General features: G+C 41.5%; 1 protein-coding gene across 2 annotated transcripts; it reads left to right on the forward strand.

The window, feature by feature from the left end:
* Nucleotides 1–6,451: 6,451 nt before the first annotated feature.
* Nucleotides 6,452–25,693, forward strand: tmem41b (transmembrane protein 41B). Of its 2 annotated transcripts, none has more exons than XM_055649473.1 (7): nt 6,452–6,676; nt 12,659–12,773; nt 14,952–15,080; nt 16,515–16,608; nt 20,259–20,363; nt 21,737–21,875; nt 24,609–25,693. In XM_055649473.1, the coding sequence occupies exons 1-7, from the start codon at nt 6,568–6,570 to the stop codon at nt 24,776–24,778; spliced, it is 861 nt and encodes a 286-aa protein (XP_055505448.1). In that variant the 5' UTR covers nt 6,452–6,567; the 3' UTR covers nt 24,779–25,693. The 2 variants fall into 2 exon arrangements, with proteins under 2 accessions (XP_055505448.1, XP_055505447.1); XM_055649472.1 differs by having other exon boundaries at nt 6,453–6,691.
* The last annotated feature ends 1,171 nt before the right edge of the window (nt 25,694–26,864 follow it).

Consider the following 26,864-nt stretch of genomic DNA (forward strand, 5'->3'; position numbering starts at 1 on the left):
AGCAAAAGTGAATAGTAGTTTATAGTTGCTGAGGAAGTGGTTAGTGTTGTGCACTGTTCAAGAGACAGATAGTTGCTGGGCAGAAACTGCAATTGAACCTGGTCACGGTTTTCACGTTCTTATACCACCTTCTGAATAGTAAGAACGAGATGAAAACATAGTCAGGATGATGAGCCTTTGATGATGTTAATTGTCTTTTAGAGGCAGTGTGATAAGGAGGACATGATGGTCTGGGGGCACTATCCACCACTATGTCGAGCCTCCTCTGTTCCTAGATGTTCAAGTTACGGAACCAAGTAGTGGTGCAACTGGTGAGTGTACTCTACTGTGCACCTGGTTACACAAAAAAGCTGGAGAAACTTAGCGGGTGCAGCAGCATCTATGGAGCGAAGGAAATAGGCAACGTTTCACCAAGAAGGGTTTCGGCCCTAAACGTTGCCAGAAGGGTTTCGGCCCGAAACGTTGCCTATTTCCTTTGCTCCATAGATGCTGCTGCACCCGCTGAGTTTCTCCAGCTTTTTTGTGTATCCTTCGATTCTCCAGCATCTGCAGTTCCTTCTTAAACTACTGTGCACCTGTACTGGTTTGAAATAGTATTTGGCAATACACCAAATTGCCTCTGTAATCTATGGAAGTAGAACATGTATTTTGAGGGAACCTCAAAGATGGTGATTCCATGTGACAACTGCCCTTCATCTTCTTAATAATAGAAGTTGCATATTTTAGATATGCATTTGATAGTGTGCAATGGGAAGGAGCAATGAACATTTAGCTTGATGGATGTAGTTACAGTGCCCTCCATAATGTTTGGGACAAAGACCTGTCATTTATTTATTTGCCCTTGTACCCTACAATTTGAGATTTGTAATAGAAAAAAAATCACATGTAGTTAAAGTGCACATTGTCAGATTTTATTAAAGGGTGTTTTTATACATTTTGGTTTCACCATGTAGAAATTACAGCTGTGTTTATACATAGTCCTCCCCATTTCAGGGCACCATTATGTTTGGGACACATGGCTTCACAGGTGTTTGTAATTGCTCAAGTGTGTTTAAATGCCTCCTTAATGTAGGTATAATAGAGCTCTCAGCGCCTAGTCTTTCCATCACCTTTGGAAACGTTTATTGCTGTTTATCAATATGAGGACCAAAGTTGTGCCAATGAAAGTCAAAGAAGCCATTATGAGACTGAGAAACAAGAATAAAACTGTTAGAGACATCAGCCGAACCTTAGGCTAACCAAAATCAACTGTTTGGAACATCATTAAGAAGAAAGAGAGCACTGGTGAGCTTATTAATCGCAAAGGGACTGGCAGACCATGGAAGACCTCCACTGCTGATGACACAAGAATTCTCTCTATAATAAAGAAAAATCCCAAACACCTGTTCAACAGATCAGAAACACTCTTCAGGAGTCGGGTGTGGGTTTGTCAATGACCACTGTCTGCAGAAGACTTCAAGAACAGAAATACAGAGGCTACGCTGTAAGATGCAAACCACTGGTTGGCTGCAAAAATATTATGGCCAGGTTACAAATTGTCAAGAAGTACTTAAAAGAGTAACCACAGTTCTGGAAAAAGGTCTTGTGAACAGATGAGACGAAGATTAACTTGTATCAGAGTGATGGCAAGCGCAAAGTATGGAGGAGAGAAGGAACTGACCGAATGTGAATGTGACTAATAAAATATCTTTGATACCTTTGATACTTTTGAACTGCTCAAGATCAAAAGCATACCACCTCATCTGTGAAACAGTGGTGGAGGTGTTATGGCCTGGGCATGTATGGCTCGCTTATCTTCATTGATGATACAACTGCTGATGGTTGTAGCATAATGAATTCTGGTGTATAGACATATCTGCTCAAGTTCAAACAAATGACTCAAAACTCATTGGCCGGCGGTTCATTCCACAGCAAGACAATGATCCCAAACATAATGCTGAAGCAACAAATGAGTTTTTCAAAGCTAAAAAATGGTCAATTCTTCAGTGGCCAAGTCAATCACCTGGCCTGAACCCAATTGAGCATGCCTTTTTATATGCTGTAGAGAAAACTGAACGGGACTAGCCCCCAAACAAGCATAAGGGGGAGGGGGGGGGGGGAAGGGGAAGAGGGAGAGAGAGGCGTGCTGTAATTTCTACATGGTGAAACCAGAATGTATAAAAATGGCCTTCATTAAAATCTTGCAATGTACACTTTAACCACATGTGATTTTTTTTCTATTACAAATCAGATTGTTGAGTACAGAGGCAAATAAATAAATGAAAAAATAAATACATGAATAGATAAACAGGTCATTGTACCATTATGGAGTGCACTGGATATATCTATTCTTTCCCAATTATTGTCATTTCACACAACTCTTTCCGTCAAATGTAACTTTTCCCCGGCTCTCTCAAAACTTGAATGAGTAAAGAATGTACATTGGCTTGTTCTGCCCAATAACACTGCTGACCATTTACCGCTGTTCAACAACAATGTATCAAAATGTGTTCTTTTCAGGACATTTTTTAACACATCTAAAGTACTCTCACACTTAGGCAAGTTAATTTTATTTTTATTTCACTCACTCTCAAAGCTCGAAGCTAGAATGGAGGAAACAAAGATGGAAAAAAAAGTCTAAAAACTCAGGAACAAATGATGCTGAGACTAGTAAAATCAACCACCTCTGCACACATCACAGCGCTATTAATGAGATGTTGTAGTTTTACTCGAGAACGAGTGATGAACATCAAAGGCATAGACATTTGGGACTTCCACAGATTCTGCCTGACCTGCTGTTCCTTCAGCACTGCTTTTTGCTCAAGATTCAACCTTTTGCAGTTTGTTGTGTTTGCCTATTGAGATCATTATTTTTAGAACAGAGAACATAGAACATTGTAGCATAGGAACGAGATCTTTGACTCAAAATGTTTGTGCTGAATATTGTCAAATTAAACTGTTCATCTGCCTGCACATGATCCATATCCCTCCATTCCTTTCAGATCCATGTGCCGATCTAAAAGCCTCGGAAACACCACTATCGTATTTGCTTCCACCATCACCCCTAGCAATGTGTTCGAGACCCCTACCATCAACTATGTAAAAAAAACTTGCCCCACCCATCTCCATTAACTGCCCCCCTCTCACTTTATAGCTTTGTGTTGGAAATTTCCACCCTGGGAGATAGGTTCTGAATATCTCACCTATCTGTCTAACAATTTTAAATACTTCTTTTAAGTCTCCCCTTAACCAATGTTCCAGAGAAAACAATCCAAATTCATCCAACCTCTCCTTGTACCTGAAGCCCTCTAATCCAGGTAATTCACTGCATTATCTCCAGAGCCTCCAAATCCTTCCTGCAACAGGGCGACTAGACTGTTAATATATTTGTCATTCATTCTCTTACATTTTTCCAATCTTTCTAATATTTAATTCTTTAGATTTCACATTCTTGCTGAACTCACTTTTCTCTGTAATGCCAGAATATTTTCCTTTTGTTAAAGACATTTTAATACCGTCATGTATATTACAGGTGCGCAACCTTTTATCCGAACGCCTTGGGACCAGACACTTCTCGGATTTCGGACATTTTCGGATTTCCGAATGGAAGATTTTTAGTGTAGATTAGGTAGGTAGCGCGGGCGGCTTGGAAAGTCTGGAGCGGCTGCCTCCTCCCCGGAGACCGGGGAATCATTGTAAATTATTGCATAAATGTTAGTCAGTTAGTTTGGAGGGATTTTATGGGGTGGTGGTGGGGTGTGAAGGGGGAAACTTTAATTTTTAGTCCCCTACCTGGTCGGCGACTCCCAACATCGCGGAGCGGGCGGCGCCGGTTGGAGCTCCGACCCCGGCAACTCTACCCCCTGGCTGCGAGGCGCTCCAAATCCAGCGCCGCCCGCAGCCCCAGCTGGGAGTTGGCGGAGCTTACTGCACGGCGACCCGGTAAGGCATTGACTGCTCCCCGCCTCTCCGATCAGGTAGGGGACTAAAGGATTAAAGTTAAAGAGGAGGCAGCCGACAGTAGTACAGACCTGGGTTGGCCGTGGGTCGTTTCGGGTCAAATTTGGCGCCAAACGCGAGCTTTGGTGTGCAGACGACATCCTGGGAAGAAATGGCCGGTTTTCGGAGTTTTTCGGTTTCCGGAACTCCGGATAAAAGGTTGTGCACCTGTAATACATTTACAAATTCAACAAGTTTTTATGAGCAATATTTATTTTGAAAAACGTGAAAGATTGTGATACAGCTTCAGTATTAATGACATGGCTTAACCCTTTTTACATATTTCCAGGAACCATTGGGTAATGAGCTGTAAAATGTGAACTTGATCATAAAGTAGGTATGTTACAAAACCTACCTGAATCGTGTTTGAGAATCTGTCCCAGCCCCGTGTGCGCAATTTTGGCGCTGTTTAGAGGGGGGCGGGTTTAAAACGTGATTTTTACTAGGCTGTTGCAATCGAAAATGTTCAGCCTAGTAAATCATTAACGGAAAATCGCTGAAAGACCCCGTCGCAAAAGGTATTATTAGTTTTTATGGCCTTGTATAATAGTTATAGTAGCAATGTTACAACATTTTGAGATTTAAAAAATCAAGTCTGCAATTTATCCCATCAGATAAAGCATAACAATAAGTTTAATTTGACACCTAATTCACTTTCATATCTCAAGTAATAAAAAAGTTATGGCCATTTTCATACTCGGAAATTAGCATCTTGTTCCCTATTGATTTTCTATGGACATAACAAAAAAGCTGTGATCGTGGACAGTCGAAAGCCCATAACCTTCTTAAAAATTAAGAGAACTGAATGAAATTTTCAGTTATCATAGATTGAAGCATTCTGAAACAAATATAAAATAATCTTAGGTTACACAGAAAAGCTGGAGAAACTCAGCGGGTGCAGCAGCATCTATGGAGCGAAGGAAATTTCCTTCGCTCAATAGATGCTGCTGCACCCGCTGAGTTTCTCCAGCTTTTCTGTGTAACCTTCGATTCTCCAGCATCTGCAGTTCCCTCTTAAACAACATAAAATAATCTTACTTGGATGACCTGAAATTAAAGTATATAATTAGTTAGTTACCGAATTGTAGCTGAAGGATTCTGACCTATCCTTTTTCTCCAGATATGCTGCCTGGCCTGCTGAGTTACTCCAGCACTTTGTGTCTCTCTTTGGTATAAACCAGCATCTGCAGTTCCTTCTTTCTACATTAACACACTTTGCTGCTTTGTAATGATGACAGCCTGCATCAGGGCAGACCCTTTAACATGCCCAAGAATGTGAGGTGTCCTTTATGATGGTCCCTACAGTTGAACAATTAAAACCCAATGCATTGCCAATACTGCCTTTCAAATTGCTTAGTTATATTCATTGTAACTTCAATTGTGATGATCAAGAATGTTTAACTCTTATGTATTGAAAATGGAACAATAAAATTCTTACGTGTAGCAGTATAAGAGGCCTGTAAATGCAGTACTCATTGTTAGCATAATAAATTAAAAAATCAAAAAATTTAAAAGAAAACACACATTATTGCGAAAAGTCCTGAGTGCAACTAAGACATAGTTCATAGTTTAGTTAGTGTTTGTAATGTTCAAGAGACAGAGGGTTATTGAGAAGAAGCTGTTCGTGAACCTGGAGGTCAAGGTATTCAGATTCCTTTACCTTCTTCCTGGTGGCCAGAGTAAAATGAGAGTGTGGAGTGTGGTGGGTACTTGATGATGCCGACTGCCATTTTGAGGCTGTACCTCCTATTGATCCCTTTGATGCTGGGAAAGCCGGTTCCTGTGATGGATTGGGTGGTGTCCATCACTTTTCTAATCTCCTTTGTTCGTGGGTCTTCGAATTGCCGAACCAGGCTGTGATGATGCAACCAGTCAATATGCTCTCAACCGTACACCTATAGAAGACAGAATCTCCTTAAGATGTAAAGGTGTTGTTTGGCTTTAATTATGATCAATGTTCTGGGTCCAGGACAAATCTTCAGAGATATACATGCCCAGGTATTTGACTGCCCTTGATCACAGCTTTTGAGTTAAGTCAATGGAAAAGCAATAGGGACCAAGATGCTAATTTCAGTATGAAAATGGCCATAACGTTTTTAATACTGAAGATATGAAAGTGAATTAGGTGTCAAATTAAACTTCTTTTTATGGTTTATCTGATGGGATAAATTGCAGACTTGATTTTTTAAATCTCAACATTTTGTAACATTGCCACTTATCTATACTTTTATCGTCGAGAGCAATCCTGTCTGATTGAAGCATTTCTAATTCTTAACATATAGCATTGGCGATATTTTGATACTATATTTAAAAATGCCACGACCTTGGTGTAGTTGATGGCAATTCAAAACGGCTTGAGAGCAGAGAGAGGGTGGAGTGAGTGTGTTCACTGACAGTGCAACCGCCCGCCCACGGCGGCGCCACAGCACCCGGCGCGGCCACTTGGTGCGCGTCGCTCTTGTCTCCTGCTGCACTCGCGGGAGGTGAGAGCAAAGATCCTATTGGGTGAGAGGGCAACAGCGCCGGGTAGCCGCCGGTTCCTGCTCATTTTTCACCGCTTCCCTGGTTCGGCCTTAACTCGGGATAAACATGGCGAGAAGGAGAGCCGATGAGGTGGGACAGCAATCAGGCTCGGTCCTGAACGATGTCAGCCCACGTACAGCGGAGCCTGTGGACGACGAGAGCGGCCGAAGCGGTGGCGAGGACGTTAAAGGTGAAGAGGGGGAGAGGGAGGGGGAGGTGGAGGTGGAGCGGAACCGAACCGAACCGAACCTGTGTTGTGGCTTTCCGTTGCCGTCAATGAACGATGACAGGAGCTTGGGGAATGATGGTAGCACCACCACCCCCCCCCCCCCCCCCATCGCCCCGCCAGCCGTTCCCCCCCACGTCTCGCCAACCGTCCGTCTCGCCTCCGACCCCCCCCCCCCCCCCCCCCCCCCCCCCCCCGATGGGCCTGTTTGTCCGCTGTATCTCTAAAGTCAGCCATCCTAACCTCTAATACCATGGGGTCTAATCTTGTTTAGCATCCTCATGTGCGGCGCCTTTTCAACGGCCTTCTGAAAGTCCAAGTAAACCACATTCACCAACTTTCCTTTGCTGTCCTGCTTGTTACTTCCTCAAAGAATTCCAATAGATTTGTCAGGCAAGATCTCCCCTTAGCAAAACCATGCTGACTTCAGTCTATTTTATCATGTGCTTCCAAGTGCGCCGAAACCTCATCCTTAATAATGGACTCTAAATTTTTACCAACCACTGAATTTAATGTAACCGGCCTATAATTTCCTTTCTTTGGTCTTACTCTCCTCTTAAACAGTGGAGTTATATTTGCGATTTTCTAGCCCTCTAGATCTAGAACCATTCCTGGCTCTAGTGATTCATGAAAATGTAGTTGTTTCTTATTGCCATATGCACAGTGAAAATATTTTAAGTTGCATCCAATCCAGTCAAAGTAGAGGCGTTGCTAATTATATTATAGATATGTATCACTACTAATGCCTCCACAACTTCTACAGCGTCCTCTTTCAGAACCCTGGGATGTAGTCCATCTGACGTGTTCGTAAATTCTAGGAGCAGGATTAGGTCATTCTGCCCATCAAGTCCAATCCATCATTCAATCATGGCTAATCTATCTTTCCCTCTCAACCCCATTCTCCTACCTTCTCCTCAAAACGTTTGACACCTTTTCTGATCAAGAATCTGTCCATCTCTGCTTTAAAAATACCCAATGACAAAAAATATCGAAATCCAGCCATCTGTGGAAATGAATTCCACAGATTCACCACCCACTGACTGAAGAAATTCTTTCTCATCTCCTTTCTAAAGGTACGTCCTTATCCACCAACATACCTTTCAACTTCCCAAGCACCTTCTCCTCTGTAATAGCGACTGACTGTCTTGCATTTATGGCATGTTGCTGGAGTCTTCTTCTTTGAAGACTCATCCAAAAAAAGTATTTGGTTCATCCACCATTTCACCATTTCAGTGTCCCCTTTACTACTCCTTTGTCATTTTACCACGGTCCAATGTCCAATTTTACCTCTCTTACTCTTTGTATATCTGAAAAAAACTTTGGTGTCCTCTTTTAGTTTTTAGTTTAGAGGTACAGCGTGGAAACGGGCCCTTCAGCCGATAGGGTCCACGCCGACCAGCGATCCCCGCATATCCTACACACACTAGGGACAATTTTTACATTTACCAAGCCAATTTACCTACAAACCTGTATGTCTTTGGAGTTTTATATTATTAGCTGGTTCGTATTTCATCCTATCCTTATTGATTTTAGTTGCCTTCTATTGATGTTTAAAGGCTTCCCAATCTGCTATCTTCCTGGTAATCTTAGGCGTTCCTTTTGCTTTGATGGTGTCTTTGACTTCCTTTGTCAGTCACAATTGCCTAATGCTCCCTTTATTGTTTCTTTTTCTTTGTGATGAAAAGATCCATTGTTTTACATATTACTCCCAGAAACTCCTGACATTGTTGCCTCACAGTCATTCCTGCTGCTATAGTCCCCTTCCAATCAGCTTTAACCAGCATCTCTCTCATGGCGATGTAGTTTCATTTATTCAACATTAATACTGATATTTCAGATTTTGACTTCTAAAGGGCCTGTCCCACTTAGGCTATTTTAGGCGATTGCTGGCGACTGTCATAGTCATAGCGGGTCGCTGAAAAATCGACGACTAGACTGCCCTTCGACATAAAATTTGAAATAGAATCATTACTTCACCAAAAAAGTCAGCGCCGACGACAACCTACGTCACCTGGTGACAACCTATGTTAACCTGGCGACAACTACGACAGCACCTGTCAGGAGGTGAAGCTAGGCTCATTAGCGCCAAACCCACTGTCGTCGACTGTCTCCGAAAAATTTTCAACGTTGAAAGTCCAGAGGAAACCAGAAAGGCGCTACGACTCTTTGGGCGACTGAGGAGACTACTCACGACCATACAGGTGACACCCCGGCGACCATATGGCGACAGCTTAGTCGCCTGTAGTCGCCTAAAAAATTGCCGAAGTGGGACAGGCCCTTAACTGTTAAACTGCAGGTTGAATTCTATCATATCATGCTTCCCCCCCCTGCTGTTGTGTTTGGTCACAATCACAAACTCTGTTCCCTCACTTTAACCCTCTGCTGGGTTGCGGCCAGTGATAAAGATAGTTCAAATGTATAGCGGGATGTAGTTCAACTCCGGACATAGGTGGAGAAATGGCACATGTAGTTGAATCCTCGCAAGTGCGAGGTGTTGCAGTTTGGGAGTTTGAATGTAAGGTGAAGGAGTATGGTTGATGATAACAGTATTGATGTGCAGAGGGATCTTGGGGTCCAGGTCCATAACTCCCTGAACGTGGCCACACGTAGATAAAGTAGTCATCTTCTTCTTTTCAAGTCCACACACAAGATTAGAAGTTGTTCAGCCAGAGCTGAACACATTTCTCGACATCTCCATACAATGGTGTCTGTCTTGTCACTCCTTGTGCGTGGTGGTGGAAAGATTGGTGAAAACCACGTCGGGCCTGGACGCGAGCGCTCTTTCCTTGACCCCGATAAAGTAGTTAAGAAGGCATATGGTATGCTTGCCTTCATTGGTTGGGGCATTGAGTATAAGAGTCAGGAAGTCATGATGCAGCTTTATACGAATTTGGTTGGGCCGCATTTGGAATATTGAAGTACAGGAAGGATTTGGAGAATGGAGAGGGCACAAAACAGAATTACCAAAATTCTGCCTGGATTAGGGGTTATTAGCTATAAGCAGAGGCTGGAACCACTTCGATTGTTTTCTCTCGAATACCAAAAGTGAGGGGAAGCCTGATAAAAGTATATAACATAACGAGAGCCATGGAAAGGATAGATAGTCAGAACCTTTTTCCTAGGATGGAAATGTCAAAGACAAGAGGGCAAAGATTCAATGTGAGAGGGGCAAAGTTTCAAGGGGTGCAGGGCAAGTTTTTATTTTTTTTACAGAGGGTGGTGGTGGAGGTAGATAAGATAGTGGCGTTTCGCAGTCTTTTAGATTGGTACATCGGATGCAGGGAATGGAAGGATATGGATCATGTATGTGCAGGCAGGTGAGATGAGTTTATCTTGGCATTGTGGGTAAAGGGCCTGTTCTTGTGCCGTACTTTATGCTCAAAGTTTCTCAGCAATCACATGAAAATGAACCATTCACTTGACACTGAGATAAACTGGATACAGAGATAGCATCACATATTTCTGCCTATGTCATATTATTTGACTCCACCCTTGCCTCAGCATAAATACTGTTCTTATCCATGGCTTTGTTACCTCTATAATTGCCTGTTGCAATGTACCCCAGGCAATTATGCCTTTTGTATGTTTCAAAATTGATCCTATCTCATGATAAAGCCAGCTTACATCCTACCTGCTGCTTGCTGAACTAGTTTGTGTTCATTATAGTGGTGCATTGATTTCTATAATCGTCAATCTTATTTTCAAACCATTTTATGATCTCAACTCCCTGCCTCGGTAATATCCTCCACCCCTGTAACCCTTTAAGATATCTTTTTTGTGTTATTAAGTATCTCTCTCATCATTAAGCTGTTATTAAGTATCTCTCTCATCATTAGATTTTCTTTGCACTACTGAGTGTTTTCATTCAATGTTATGGCGCTGTTATCATATGGCATATGGCAGTGTTTGTCAACAAGATTCTTGGTCACAAGAGTCCCTTTAAACAGACATGGGAATAACATGCCAGTGTGACACAGCTTGCAAAACAAAAATTGAGTATTTGGTAGTTTTAGTTATTCAATGAATAGAATTTAATCACACTAAATATAAAATAGTCCTTCTCATCAAACCAATAGGAGAATTTCCCAACTATTTTTGTAAATAATTGCCTTAATTTCACTGAAAGAGACTATTGTGAACATATCTATCAATAATAAGACTGTCTGAACCCCTCTGTCAGTGGATCACCAATTTCCTGACAGACAGGAAGCAGCATGTGAGGCTGGGAAAGCACATATTGGACCCCCAGACCCTCAGCATAGGAGCACCACAAGGCTGTGTACTCTCTCCTCTCCTTTACTCTCTCTACACCAACGACTGCACCTCCACAGACTCCTCTGCCAAGTTTTTCAAGTTTGCGGACGACTCAGCAATGATTGGACTGATCCAGGATGGGGAGAAACCTGGCTACAGACAGGAAGTGACACAGCTGGCGGCCTGGTGCCTTCGTAACAACGTGGAGCTCAATGCTCTTAAGACGGTGGAATTGATAGTAGACTTTAGGAGAGATCCCCCTCCCCTCACCCCACTCACCATCAACACCACAGTCACATCTGTGGAGTTATTTAAGTTCCTTGGAGCCACCGTCTCCAAGTACCTGAAATGGGGGGCCACCATTGACTCCACCGTCAAAAAAGGCCCAACAGGATGTACTTCATGCGTCAGTTGAGAAAACACAATCTGCCACAGGCAATGATGGTCCATTTCTATACTGCCATCGTAGAGTCTGTCCTCACCTTCTCCATCATGGTCTGGTTTGGCTCAGCCACCAAGCACGACATCCGGAGGCTGCAGTGAATCGTCCGATCAGCTGAGAAGGTTGTTGGCTGCAACCTTCCCCCCCAATTGATGAACTGTACACTGCAAGGGCCAGGAAGCGAGAGGGCAAGATCATCTCTGACCCCTCTCACCTTGGCCACAAACTCTTTGAATCACTTCCCTCTGGAAGACGAGTGTCAAAGCCGCCACAGCCAGACACAAAAACAGCTTTTTTCCACGAGTAGTAGCTCTACTCAATAACCGAAAGTCTGTAGCCTAATTTGGCTCTGGTATTTTATTTCATTCGCATGTTTAAACCATTATGTTTTATTATTAATGTTTTATGTGCCATTCTTAATTGTTACTGTGTGTCGTGTTGTTACTGGTGAGCGGGGCACCAAGGCAAATTCCTTGTATGTGTACACACTTGGCCAATAAACTTATTCAGTCAGTCATTTATTCATTCATAAAGAAATGTTTTAAAATAAATTTGGTCAAGGGAAATGAGATGAAAAGTTTACGTATCATCAACAATGCTGTTATGCCTGACAGAAAAGATTGTAGGTTCAAGAATTGAGCACATATCTAGTGTAGAGCACAGGGAGTAGTGTATTGTTGTAGATACCACTCTTCAAAGGAGTTTAGTTTAGAGATACAGCACAGATTCAGGTCCTTTGGCCCACTGAGTCCATGCCGGCCAGCGATCACCCGTACACTAGCACTATCCGACACACTAGGAACAATTTACAATTTTTTCACTGAAGCCAATTAACCAACACAAATATTTTTACAAGAGATTTTCATTCATAATGTTATAACTATACTTTCAACTAAAAACATTTGAACAGGTTTGCCACAGGGGCTGAGGATGGGCCATCTGTCAAAGGTTTCCAGAGAGAATTTTGGTTTGATTTGCACATGTCACTGTTGCAGTCTTTGAGAGGCCTTGTTGCTGCTCAAAAACTCACTGTTTGTCTTCAGGATCCCTATGGACCTTCCCGATCTGGCAAGATGTTCATGGGAATGTGATATAGGGCTGTCCAAGGGATGCATCAATGGATGTGTATCAAAGTCTTTGACCCAAAACTATACATGTATCCATATTATGCCATGTTTTTTTAATGGTTCGATGTATTTTTTTCCTAATCATAGTGTTTTTTGTTTTTATTTAAGAGCAAACACCAGAAGGGGGTTCAACCCGAATGTCTCTCTTCATTCTTTTTTCTACATTCCTCTCAGCTGCTTTTATTATGTACTTAGTGTACAGGAATTTCCCAGAGCTTGAAGAGTAAGTATCTACAAAATTGCAAGGAAAAAAAAATGATCATGTTAACAGTATCCGAATTGATCATGTTAAAACACAAAATATTTCTCGGCATTGCTTGTGATATTCTGATGATTCATTAGAAAGAACAATGACAATTCTGCACTATCAAATTATTGATGGATCTGTGTTTATTTTATCATTCTATTGAGGCTCACTAGAGTAATAACTTTGTCTTCAGGTTATACCGTGCTACCTTTACCATTCACCTGAATAAGGATATAATTCCTGTTTATTGTGTCCTCTCTAGAGTAGCACTTCAGTCAATATGACATACTGAACTAGAATATTGATACAGATTATTTTGTTTAATGCTGTCCCTATCCCTCCTCCTCACATCTATCCAGTAACCCCAGCAGTCCATTGAGGAGCATGTGATCCATAGATGAGCAAGTGTCTTGCTTGGATGAGCTTCAGGTGTATTTAATATCCAAACGTATGATAATGCCTTGGCACTAAATGCTTTTAGATGTGCTGTACAACATGATGCACCTCAAAGATTAAATTGCCTTGTAATGTTAATGGGATAGCTTGCCTTTTTTGGATGGCATCAAGTTTATCTTCTGCTGCTGGAATCTTTGTACTACAATCTAAACAATAACTGTAAAATGCAAATTGACCATTTCTTCAAGTGTAAAAACAGTGAGTAAAGGATCATCATCACTCTGCAAACTCTTCACATCTTGTATCACTGCCCTCAAAAGATAGGATTAAAGGTTCAAGTAACATTTTTGTGTTTATTTCATGATTCATTACTTCACTTTAGGCTGGAGATATCTCTCATTGACTCCTGATAGTGTTAGGTTAGTGATCTCTGGGGACTGTGATGAGCACAGTTGTGCTGTTATCTCAATTAGGATCCCATTTCTGATTTCTATCTATTTAACCCATGCTAACATGGTTACATCCTTGAATGTTGAATCAGGGCAAGCACACATCAGGGCAAGCACACAAGGTTATGATGTAACTGTCATTAAGTAACTTAATTGTTACGTAGTCGCATTTGAAATTAGGTCACTGGAGTATAATTAGAACATTTAAAGTACAGATGCACAACCTTTATCTGGAGTTCTGGAAACCGAAAAGTTCCGAAAACCGGACATTTTTTCCAGGATGTCGTCTGCACACCAAAGCTCGCGTTTGGCGCCAAACTTGACCCGAAACGACCCACGGTCAACCCAGGCCTGTACTACTGTAGCGGCTGCCTCCTCCCCGGAGACCGGGGAGACACTTAAACATCTGTAAATCATTGCTTAAATGTTAGTCAGTTAGTTTGGAGGGCTTTTATGTGAAGGAGGGGGGGGGGTGAAGGGGGAAACTTCAATTCTTAGTCCCCTACCTGGTCGGAGAGGCGGGGAGCGGGCAATGCCTTACCGGGTTGCCGTGCAGTAAGCTCCGGAGCGCTGTGGCCTCCGACTCCCAACATCGCGGAGCTGGGGCTGCGGGTGTCCAGCCGCGGGCGGCACCGGTTGTAGCTCCGACCCCGGCAACTCTACCCCTGGCTGCGCGGCGCTCCAAATCCAGCGCCGCCCGCAGCCCCAGCTCCGCGATGTTGGGAGTCAGCGGTGAGTTTTCCCCTCCCTAACCTTTCACCCTTAAATTCCTTTGGGGTCCAGGTGGTCATTTATCATAATAAATAATCAACCATCAATTAAATGTAACCTTAAATTATATCGGTAAATGCTTCATGTAAATGTCAGAATGCTGGCAGTTTGGAAAACGTTATGAAGAAACCTGTGGTGCAGCGGTAGAGCTGCTTACTTTTTCTTTTTGTATGTATGACTGCAGAAACAACATTTCATTTGGGCCTCAACGAGGTTCAAATGACAAATAAATTTGTATTGTATTGTATTGGAGACCCACTGTCCGTGTAGAGTTTGTCCATTCTGTCTGATTACATGGGTTTTCTACAAATGCTCCGGTTTCCTCCCACATTCCAAAGATGTGCAGGTTTGTAGGTAAATTATATTCTGTAAATTATTCCTGGTGCGTGGAATGTGAAAGTGGGATAACATAGAACTAGTGTACGGGTGATCGATGGTCGGCATATACTTGGTGGGCTGAAGGGCCTGTTTCCACGCTGTATCTATAAATTAGAACTCAAATAAATAATTAATCATTCTGCTTTTTGGATCTTCATAGAGAGGAGCGAAAAACCATTGTAATTCCTAAGGACATGGATGATGCCAAGGCATTGGGGAAAGTTCTTTCCAAATACAAGGACGCTTACTATGTACAAGTGTTAGTTGCATTCTTCACAACATATATTTTGTATCCTTTCATGTGCAGTTAGCACAGTGTCTCTAAAGTAGAAGGGTGGGACATTAGAATGTACATCTATCATCCTCCTGGTCTTTTTGACACGCAATGTGCTATAATCTAACATGCAAGGTTTTAAGCTGCATACAAGTTCCTGATTTTGATGCAGATGTTTGTCTCCATGGGCTGTAGGATGAAAAACCCTTGCATTTGCAATTCTTTGCAAGAGAATTAAGTAATAATGGCAAAACCCTTGAAACCATGAGGGTGGTTTTGGAAAAAGTTAAAAGCAGATACTAAACTCTGTGATTTATTGGTGGGGTTGGGATGAGGTGGGTGTGGGGCGGGGGGGGGGGGGTAGCATTACAGTACATCTTGTTCACTTCAGTCCTACAGAGTGGCTAGAGAAAGGAATGGAATCAGTTATGTAAACCAAGTTTGACAAATGATGGGAGAGTACAGAATTTGTGTCCAAGTTTGAATTGGAAAAGACCTCTGCTGGTCCAGCTCCTAATGCAAATACCCAGTGTAATAACCCTGGGCTAATGGAGATGGCTGTTATACAGTACATGCACTATGGCATTGGGGATGACACCGAGTTGGACAGTAACCACACCGACATTTACAGTAGGGTGAACTTGCACGATGTATACGCTTCTGTCTCCACTCATTTTATTAAATCTTTTAATTTAATTGCATCCATTTTGACTTTGTCAAAGAGTCATGCAACACGGAAATAGGCCCTTTATCCAAACAGCACACGCTGTATAAAATGTCCCATCCAAGCTGGAACCATTTACAGGTGCCTGTGCCATATCCCTCTAAACCTTTCCTATCTATGTACCTGTCCAAATGTCTTCTAAATGTTATTATTGCACCAACCTCAACATTTGCTCTTTGTGAAAAGGTTGCCCCTCAGATTCCTATTAAAATCTTTTGCCTCATTTTAAAGTTCTTAATTTGCCTAACCTGGATAAAAACCACTGTACATCCACCCTATCTATTCCCTTTGTGATTTTATACACCTCTTTAAGATCACCCCTGCACGCCAAGAAATAAAGTCTAAGGCTGTCCAATCTCTCCCTATAGCTTGGGCCCTTGAGTTATGGCATAAATATTCTTGGGTTTAGGTTCATTATTTCCAGCTTAATGGCATCTTTTCTATAGTAGGGTGAACAAAACTGAACAGAATGTGCATGGTGGTTTAACCTGATTGAACATTGATGAAATAATTGTTATAATTATATAACAAAAATAAATGCATTTGTGTCGAAGGAATAAGGAGACCTTCTGTGATAGCTAGTTGTACATATGGAAAGATTTAAGAATTGTTGCCAGTTACGTAACAGAGTTACAAATGTACAAGCAGGATGATCATGTTATCAGAATGTTTCAACGGTTATTGCAATGTTTTAAAGAAACAATCCTTGACTTCATTCTTTCCAGTTTACAAACCTTTGCCATACCAGGTTCCATATTTCTTAGCATCCTTTCTGGATTTCTGTATCCTTTCCCATTGGCACTTTTCCTCGTCTGCCTGGTAAGTTGAATTTGATAAAATAAATATTTATTGTTGATTTGGAATACTGGATAACAATTCTGTTCAGTAGATTAATATCCATTTTAACTAGTTTATCTGAACCATTTAAGAAACCCTGCTGCTCGTTTGTTAAAGTACAATGATTGAGGAATAAGGTGATCATTTTTTGGGAGAAGTATGTGGGGAAATAGCCAGTACCAAAATAAAATCCACAATAGATCGTAGTTGCTGAGGTAGGTGGTGGTTAGCGTTGTGCAGTTTTCAAGAGCCTGCTAGTTGCTGGGAAAAAGCTGTTCTTAAATCTGGAGGTCATAGTTTTCAGGCCCCTGTGCTTTTTTTGCCTGATGGTAGTAGTGAGATGATAGGATGGACATGGTGGTATGTGTCGTTGGTGATATTAGCTGCCTTTTTTAAGGCAGTGCCTCCTGTTTATCTCTAAAGGGGTTGTCCCACTGCGGAGACCTAATCCGCGAGTTCGGAAGAGTGTGTGCAGATGAGGAACTCGAGTATCCAACTGCAAAGGAATAAGCAGAGACCCATTTCACTGAGTTTCATGATAAGTTTTGAGGGGGTGTTGGTTTAGTTTTGTTTAGAGATACAGCATGAAAACAAGCCCTTCAGCCATCTAAGTCGACGTCAACCATCGATCACCTATTCACATTAGGTCCGTTATCCCACTTTCTCATCCAATCCCTGCACATTAGGGACAATTTACAGAGACCAGTTAACTTACGAACCTGCATGTGCTTGGAATGCAGGAGGAAACCCATGTGGTCACAGGGAGAACGTGCAAACTCCAAGGGGATCAAATCCGTGTCTCTGGTGCTGTGAAGCAGCATCTCTACCAGTTGCGGCACTGTGTTGCCCATTTTTGTTGAGCTGTAGTCAATGAACAGCATCGTGAAGTAATTGTACTTATTGTCCAAATGGTCCAGTGCATTTTGGAGAGCCAGTGATATCTCATCCCTCATTGATCTGTTGTGGCAGTAGACAAATTACGAATGCAGGAGTCAATATGTGTTGTAACCAATTTCTCAATGCACTTCACCACCATGGACATCCGGTCAGTAGTCATTGAAACATGTCAACTTGCTCTTCTTTTGTGCCACTATTATGGATGTCTTTTTAAATCAGGTGGGGATCTCAGATCTTTTCGCCCATTTACATTAATCCCAGAGAGACACAAAAAGCTGCAGTAACTCAGAGGGACAGGCAGCATCTCTAGAGAGATCTGAAGAAGGTCTCGATCCGAAACGTCACCCATTCCTTCTCTCCAGAGAATCTGCCAGTTCCGCTGAGTTACTCCAGCTTTTTGTGTCTATCTTCGGTTTAAACCAGCATCTGCAGTTTCTTCTTACACAAATCCCATGATTAGTTAATATTCGTCAATATCTTTGGGTAGACACAAGGAACCACAGATGCTGATTTACACACAAAAAAACTCTCTTTGAACCATCTTTTACAGACTTTATCTTGCACTAAATGTTATACCCTTTATTCTGTATCTGTACACAATGGGTGGTTTGACTGTAATCATGTATAGTTTTTTTGATGACTGGATAACACGCAACAAAAAGCTTTGACAAAGCTCGGTACATATGACAATAATAAACTAATTTACACTAAACTAAAACGAGCAGATGGAAGACACCATAAAACGTTGATGACTTGGGAGACGCAGGGGTCCAAGACCCCTCGTCAAAAGTGGCAACATATTTTGATAGGATAACTTCTTGATTTTCGTAATATTCCAATAAAAGATTTATTTACTTTTACCAGTGTTCCTGTATACCCACACTGGTACTGCGCATAACTCATTGTTAACTTGTCTGACCTATATGTACTCCAAATCCACCTTACTTGATTATCTCTTAACTATTTGCTCAGTTCAAGGGCCATTATAAAAGGAAGAAGAAAAATACCATTATTACCAGCAAAATTTACGTCACGATTTGCTTTAATAGTGGTATTTTTCTTCTTCCTTTTATAATGGCCCTTGAACTGAGCAAATAGTTAAGAGATAATCAAGTAGGGTGGATTTGGAGTACATATAGGTCAGACAAGTTAACAATGAGTTATGCGCAGTACCAGTGTGGGTTTCAGTGCAGATATAAAAGCAGCTTGTGAGCCAAAAGTAAGTTCTGATTTTCTAAATCCTAAACCTTTATTTAATATTCTTGATTTAACTGTTACATTTTAACATGCTATCTTCAGAATTCAATTCAAAACCTTTCAAGCTCTTGTCCTGTTGATGAAAATGGCAGGAATTTGTGACGGCACGGTGGCTCAGCGGTAAAGTTGCTGCCTTACAGCGCCAGAGACCCGGGTTCAATCCTGACTTTGGGTGTTGTCAGTATGGAGATTGTACGTTCTCCCTGTGACTGCTTGGGTTTTCTTCAGGTGCTCTGGTTTCCTCCCACACTCCAAAGGCGTATAGGTTTGTAGGTTAATTGGCTTCGGTAAAAATTGTAAATTGTCACTCGTGTACAGGATAGTGCTGGTGTACGGGGACTGCAGGTCAACATGGACTCGGTGGGCCAAAGGGCCTGTTACCACACAGTATCTCTAAACTAAACTAGTGTAAATAATTGAAAATTGTGAATTAGCGACGGATATTTATCACTTAAAAAAATAATGTTATATTCCCTTGATTCTTGGATTGCATTTGAAGGTAACCTTTTTTAAATCTTGAATTTCTGTTGACTTTGCATTTACACATGTAACTTTTAAGTTTTTAATCTTGAGGAACTAACTGGCAGAGATGAATAAGCTTTGAGTTTGTTTGCACAAAATAAAGGAATAACTTAAAGAAATGCTTGCCATAGTGCAGGGGCCTCCAAGCTTTTCAGCATGAGGGCCACATTATATATTTGGCAAATGTTTGGGGGGGCATAGGAAAAAATAAAGAAACGTCAGTTTTATAAATATAATAGAGAGAGAGAGAGAGAGAGGCAGAGACAAAGAGGTGAGAGGGGGCAGAGAGAGAGGGGGGCAGGGGCAGTGACAGTGAGAGGGCAGAGACAGAGGGCGAGCAGAGAGAGAGAGAGAGAGAGAGAGCAGAGAGAGAGAGAGAGAGGGCAGAGAGAGAGAGGGGGGAGAGAGAGGGAGAGAGAAGAGAGGCAGAGGGAGGGAGAGCAGAGAGAGAGAGAGAGACAAAGAGGGCTGAGACAAAGAGGGCAGAGGCAGAGAGTGAGGGGGAGGGTAGAGGGAGAAGAGAGGGAGAGGGCAGAGAGAGAGATAGGGCAGTGAGACGGTTGCAGAGAGGAACGATCACACTTTATAAAGCGCCGCCGACCCATTCTGACCACCGCCGCCAAACAACCCCCCCCACCCCACATTGAACCCTTATTCACGGCGGCCCTGTGATGTCTCGGCTCTGATAATTCGAGGGACCTACCCGGTAACAACACTAAGAGCAGCTCCGGGCCGCCATGCACCCGACTCTAATCGACTCGACGCCTAACAGACACACGCTCTGTCCTGCGCTGAGCTTGCTGCGGGCCGGATAAAATCTAATGGCCATAGATGTGGCCACAGTTTGGAGACCTTTGCCATAGTGCAAACAGGTTGAAGTCCTTAATGACCATTATTTGTGAGTGAAATCTTTTGTTTTGCAACAATGTGGATATTTTCTTCTTCAATGTTTCCAGTGTTCCGGTCTTGGGGCTTCATTCTGCTACATGCTCTCATATTTAGTTGGTCGACCAATTGTTTATAAATATCTAACGGAGAAAGCAACAAAATGGTCACAACAGGTAACATTTTTTTTTTAACCTGTTTTTACTGGGAATTTACATGGAATGCAATGGATGAATGTGCTGTTTAAAACAATGTTTAAAAATGAAGCACAATTTTAGAGATGATGGAAGGATGCAGTTCCTAGCACTTAAGAAATTGTATTTCCCCAGTCGCATGTGCACCATCTGGTTAATCATCTTTACAAACAAAATGTATTTGTCCTTCTGCACCAAATTATTTTTGCTGCTCTACTTGGGCCGTCATTTTCCCACCAGTAGTTACAAAATTGCCAGCTAAAGAAACATTTTATTACATTAATGCGAATTTTGCCTGTCAAGTTAAACAGCAAAACACTCTGAGTCTGAAAATCAGAAACATAAAGAGAAGTCTTGAAATATAGATGAGATCTGAGGGCCAAGTGGAAAAACCTGGCCCTCACACTCATCTAAATCTTTGCTCTCTACCCCTTTCTCCTTAAACCTGTTTTTGATACCCATACCTTGGGGAAAAGTCTGACTCTCCAACCTTTCTGTGCATCTAAAATGTTATAAACCTCTATTAGGCCCCTCACTCTTGTTCACTCCAGGATAAAAGATCCAGCTCATTCATTCTCCCCACAACCCGAGTCTTCCAATGCCGGCAACATGGCAACTTACCTACGGATTCCCTCCACACCTCCTCTATCCCAATCACATGCCCCACCCCAGCATGGCACAGTGACCAGACCTACACTCCAAGAGTGAATCCACCTATGTATGGATAGCTGGAATATGAAGTACTAGCTATGGTTTTCTGTGTCATTTCCCCATAAATCTCCATCTTTCAAATATTGATTTATTTCCATGTTAATATCTCTAACGATCTGGCCTCCACCAGAGTTCAGTTTTTTTTCATGTTGTTGACCAGAAGGATTGACAATGGCAGGCTGGTAGATGCTGTCCACATGGACTTTTGACAAAGGTCCACCTGGTGACTGATCCAGTAGGTTAGATTGCATAGGATCCAGGGTGAGCTAGCCAACTGGATGCAAAATTGCCTTGGTTGGCATCTACATCCTAGATCAAGGGTTCCCAACCTGGGGTACATTTTAGTCTACCCAGGGGGTAAATTTGATGAGTCTGGATTGGTACATTTTTTTTTTTCTCATTGACTGACTGTGTTTGGTTCTGGTATACCACTGAGTATAAAGAAGTGCTTGACACAAAATGTAGTCGTCTGTTGCTGTCTGTACATTCTCACAATATTATTAATATATTTTCTATATATTATGTAACTAATAATATACTTGTCCCAAAATGAATGCAAGAGAAATACTCATGGCTGAAAGCAGTGGACTACAAATCATTTAAAATGCATCTAATTGGCAAATGCTTTTAATTCATTTTTGCAGGTCGACAAGCACAGGGATCATCTTATTAATTATATAATATTTTTAAGAATTACTCCTTTCCTGCCGAACTGGTTCATTAACATCACGAGTCCTGTAATAAATGTACCCCTGGGTGTCTTTTTCATTGGCACATTCTTAGGTAAGTGTTATTTATTGATTTTTTTGTTTTTGTCATAGCTTTCAATTGGTCCTACCTAGACAAGCAATGGAACTGGTAACATGTGTGGTAGGAGTAGCATACTTCCTCGACTGCCTGCTTTCCTATTAAATAAGATCATAGGTGGTCTTACCTTGTGTCAATTACCCCCATGTCTTTTGATTTCCTTAATATCCCAAATTCAAAAGAACTTGCTCTAGCATAGACTCAATATCTAAGCCTGCTCTCTTGGGTCGAGAATTCCAAAGATTCACATCCCTCTGGATGAAGGGGTTTCTTCTTGTATCAGTGCTGAATGGCTGACCCTTGGTTCAAGAAATCCCAGCCAAGAAAGTATCATCCTTGCAACCACCTTGTCAAACCCTATGAGAATTTTGTAAGTTTCAAATAGAACATGACTTTGAAAGTGGGGAATATAGGGCCAATCTGCTTAATCTCTTCTCACAGCCCCAACTTTCTAGTCTGGTGAATTGAGGGTGCACTCCCTCTATTGCAAGTACACTTGTATCTTATTCAGCACTTGGCATACAGAATTGAGAGCACTAATAGAATTGGCGCTAAAAGTTGTCATCGCATTATATATAGATGTGTTTTTGACAGCACCACTGTGCTGTGAACCTGGAGGGAACCAACTTGTGTGCCAATCTTCCTATTAGCTTTACAGCAGCAATGAAACTTAAATTCATTTAATTCTATTGTGTTTTGGTGAAGAATGAGCCACTGAAACAGAATGCAATAGATGCCTGTGGTATACTGGTGTTGGACAGGCTGGGGCAAACGGCGCAGTTATTCAGTGCCCAGACGTGAGGCTGGTGGGTGGCCACTGATGAATTTTTGTTAACGCAAGAAAATCTCTGGGCTGGGGAGAGCTGTGCAGCCAAGCAGAGAGGGGAAGGCTGCAACTTGCATCATATTCAACTGGAGGTGATGAGAGAGACCATGGGATCTGGGCAGCTTATAAACACATGAAACTTTTGCCGGTCATCCCCTGCAATGGCTTTCTCTTACCATTGTGCATTGTTTCACATTGAGCCAAAGGGGCAATGGGATCACCATTTTATTGCTGCCAGGTGGCAAGGGTTCCTGCTAATTACCTGACACAATAGCGCAGACACTTGAGTGAATGTTTTTTCAGATACATTTTGGTTTTCACACTAATGCATGTTAGGATTCCAGATTAGAAGTCTAAAACAAATTAATTCTCTGGCGTGCAGGATTTATTGTAATGTGGATCCATAAATACTGTTGAAATTTAAACAAATTGTTCTTTAGAAAACCATAACGACGATGGGAAAAATAATTTTAAAACTGCCAGATTAAATTCCATGTCTGTACGTGTGAGCAATAGATTTTATTTTTTAAATACTTTGGAATTAGGGAAGGGAAGAAGTTTTAGTGAGTAGAATCACAGATACCATCACAGGTTCCCAAAAAGTTTAATTCTTTTTCTCCCTCTATAAATGCGGACCATACAGGTCCGTCCCAGAGTACACAACATGAACAAATTGGAAATGTGGTATCGAACCTATCCCACCATGGCAGAAGATGCCTGCAGCCCCACCCAGTGACAAATCCATCCCACCAATCTCCCAAACACTCACTCGTATGTAAGGGCTATACATAGGTAGGGCACTTGGGTAAAGGACACCACCCTGCGAAACTGAATAGAGACTGGGCCTAATCTTAATCATGCCAAATGTTTAATGCACTCTTCAGTGGTTGATTAGTGATCAAGCATTGGAGTAATATTTTTTTTGTTGCTTGTCCAGGGATACTGACTTAATTACTGCACTCTTCTCCTTGCCCCGGTTGAGATTAGCGAACCCACCACAGACCTGGAGGCTTGGAAAGTCATGGTGTACTTATAATTCAAATAATATTTTCAAATACGCTTGTTTATCAGAGTTCTCATAATAAGAGACTAGACTAAGTGGGACCCGTTGGGCCCCATGTTCACATGGGGAGGGCTGGTCCCCAACGCAATATTCCACCTCCCCACCAATTCCAATATTGGTGACCAGTATTAGGGGGGGGGGGGCTTTCTGGAGTGCTAGTATGGGTGTTGTGGGCTGAAGGGACTGGTCTCCAGAGAGCTAGAATGGACATTGTGGGCCAAATGGATTTCTCAGGCTGGCAGCTCAGTCACTCGGGACTGGTGGGCTGGCAGCTCAGGGCTGGTGGGCTGGCAGTTCACTCACGGCTATTCCTTGAAATTCCATTTCACGCAGAGTGCAGGCCACCAAATTGGCAAACAACGCATTGCATTGTCATTAAGGGCTAACAAATCATTTATTGCAAGTACATTGCAGACTCACAGTTCAGTTGATTCACAGTTTAGAATCACAGTTGTGGACTCTCCCTCGCGATCTTCCAGAGGGACTGACTCGCGTCCAGGCATCCGGGGTTTTATAGTCCTATCCCTCTCCACCCCTGGAAGGGGCGTTACCTTCATCCTGGTGATTGACAGGCGAGAGGATCTCAAGGTTTTTTTAAACACTCATAACTTTTTTATTTTGCATCGATCGGAAAAATCCTCGGGGCTGCCTCAGCTTGAGTAAGTCTGCCAAAAATCATAGCGATATATGGCAGCGTTTATTCTAAAATCAATATACAACGCAGACAGAAAGTGGTCAAAATGAGACTTTTAGTTATATAGATATTATATACAATAGCCATTGAAGAGAATATTAAACTTTTTTTTCTGTTTCCCTTTAGGTGTAGCACCCCCATCATTTGTGGCTATCAAAGCTGGCACAACTCTTTACCAACTTACAACAGCAGGAGAAGCTGTCTCTTGGAATTCAGTCTTTGTCCTCATGTTCTTGGCAGTTGTCTCCCTCCTTCCAGTGTTTTTCCAGAAAAAACTGAAGCAAACGTTCTCTTAGCTGTGTTGCAATCTTACAACTCATAACTTGGATCAGAATTTATCTTTAAGTGGATGTCCACTAAGTGGGTTGTAGTAAAGAGTATATTTGAAATTTGGAATTTGATAGATCAGTCTTTTTTTTTTATGAAAATGCACATTTTAAAAATATGATAAATTCATTATTTATTCATAAAACCATCACCTTTCCTTGCTTTTACATCTTTGGCATTGTCTGAGATAATATAGTGAAGGTAGCTTGCTTTTATTATTAACATGGCTACATTATACAATAAAATTCTAAACTGAGTGAAGCACTTGCTAATATTGCAGGTCTATCCCAAATTCCCTTGTCCTTAGCCACAAACTAAAAGCAAAATACAATGGAGCAGAATTTTGGAAGTGTAGAATGAAAAGTGGAACAAATGCTGCGTTCACGTTTACCATTACATTCGGGGAAGAATCTCTAACTTTTTTTTCCTGTTTTGTGGTTCAATATTGTGGAAACATTTATGCAGGGTTTTTAAAAGGTTCTTTTTAAAAAGTGGCATACACCTTCAACAGTATTAAGAACTGCAATAAATTCTCATTCTTAATGTATTATTATTTGTATTATACATGTTTTTGGTCCTAAAACAATATCACATAGAATTTCCTGGTGCAAATCTTTATTGGAAAGGATGAAGTCAAGATTATTTATTGTTATTTCTGCATTCAGCCCCAATGTACTATCTTTTTTCTCCCAGGTATGGCTATACACTGTAAATGTTCACATATTGTATGATCCTACAGAATAAGTAAAAGTGCACTGTATACAACTGTACATTTCTTTAAAATGTATTATAATTTGTCTTCTGTACTGATAATTAAAAAAAATGCCCACTAGGTGGCACGTGACTCCAAAAATCCAATGTTATAAAGATTATAATGAGGTGAATTTCTAGTTCAAGCTTGTTTATTTGTGGGAGATGTGAAGCAAAAGCTTGTGGGTGAATGACAGGATACGTTTAAAAAGAGATTATCCTATCCAATAGCCTTTCTGCATACCTGTTTTTAAGTGATTTTTACATTAAATTCTGAATACCCGGTATTGTCTGCAGAGAGTCGCTATTTCCGCAAGCAGCTTTAAAATTCTTGATCAGAATGCAGCAAAAATTGTAAGTCTATACATTGCTTCCGTTCACCGGGCATCTCTTTCAAAAAGCTTGTCGAGTTCCGAGGTTCACTGGACACTTGCGATCGGTCAGCTAAGGCCTACTGGGTCTCCTGGTTGCAAACTGGGTAAACAAACAGCCTAGGAATACTCCCTGAACAATTGGGGCTAAAAAAATTCAAAGTTTAATTCCTAAATGTGTTCGCATAACTAGAGTACTAGATATGCTATTTTCTCTTTGTTTTCCAACCATAGGGTAAATTACAAGGATTTATATTTCTGATCACTCTGATCATTTTCTTTAACTTATCTAATGGAACTGTTTAGTTGAAACTACTAAATGTATATTGGTCTGCTGAAGTACATGTATTTATCCTTCCTTTCAGCACTCGTACTGATGGCATAACTATGAAGTAAAGAAGTGAATTATGTCAGAGCTATTGCATCCTGGTAACAAAAAAAGTTGATATCTTTTTGAGAACAAATTGAACAAATGTAATGTTTTACTTGCTAAATTGTGTGGTTCTTCTCCAGACACTGGAAGATAGTAACAAATTACAACTTAAAAACCAACTCGATAACACTAAAGTGTGCTATCATAGATAGTTGAGCAAGCAGGCTGAGGAATGGTTAGTGAGTTTTTTGAAAAAATAGTCTTTTTTTTATTTTTATTAAAATGAAAGCTGCCTCGGGTGTAGGAGCAGATTATGCCAGACATTGCAAACACACTTGAAAACGAGGTTCCTTCTCATAATCAAGAGGGAGGGACACAAACAATGCCAGTTTTATGCTTCACCTTATCAAAATGGTCCTTCCAGTTCTCGGTGCAAGCCTAGCTCGTCTGCACCAAATCCCTTGTTAATGGAACAAAGATCAGCTGTCAGTTGCCAAGGAATACAGAACTTGCTTTGATTCCTGAGGCCAGTTTCAATTAGTTGAGAGGCTCATCAGTTTG

This window comes from Leucoraja erinacea, chromosome 18, assembly GCF_028641065.1.
Source record: "Leucoraja erinacea ecotype New England chromosome 18, Leri_hhj_1, whole genome shotgun sequence".
Lineage (NCBI taxonomy): Eukaryota > Metazoa > Chordata > Chondrichthyes > Rajiformes > Rajidae > Leucoraja > Leucoraja erinaceus.

Excerpts from the sequence above, each read along its gene's own strand:
- tmem41b (XM_055649472.1), top strand. The coding sequence starts at position 6,568 with ATGGCGAGAAGGAGAGCCGATGAGGTGGGACAGCAATCAGGCTCGGTC. Across the intron at positions 6,692-12,658 it reads CGGTGGCGAGGACGTTAAAG|AGCAAACACCAGAAGGGGGT; the intron begins GTGAAGAGGGGG and ends TTTTTATTTAAG. Across the intron at positions 16,609-20,258 it reads CACTTTTCCTCGTCTGCCTG|TGTTCCGGTCTTGGGGCTTC; the intron begins GTAAGTTGAATT and ends CAATGTTTCCAG.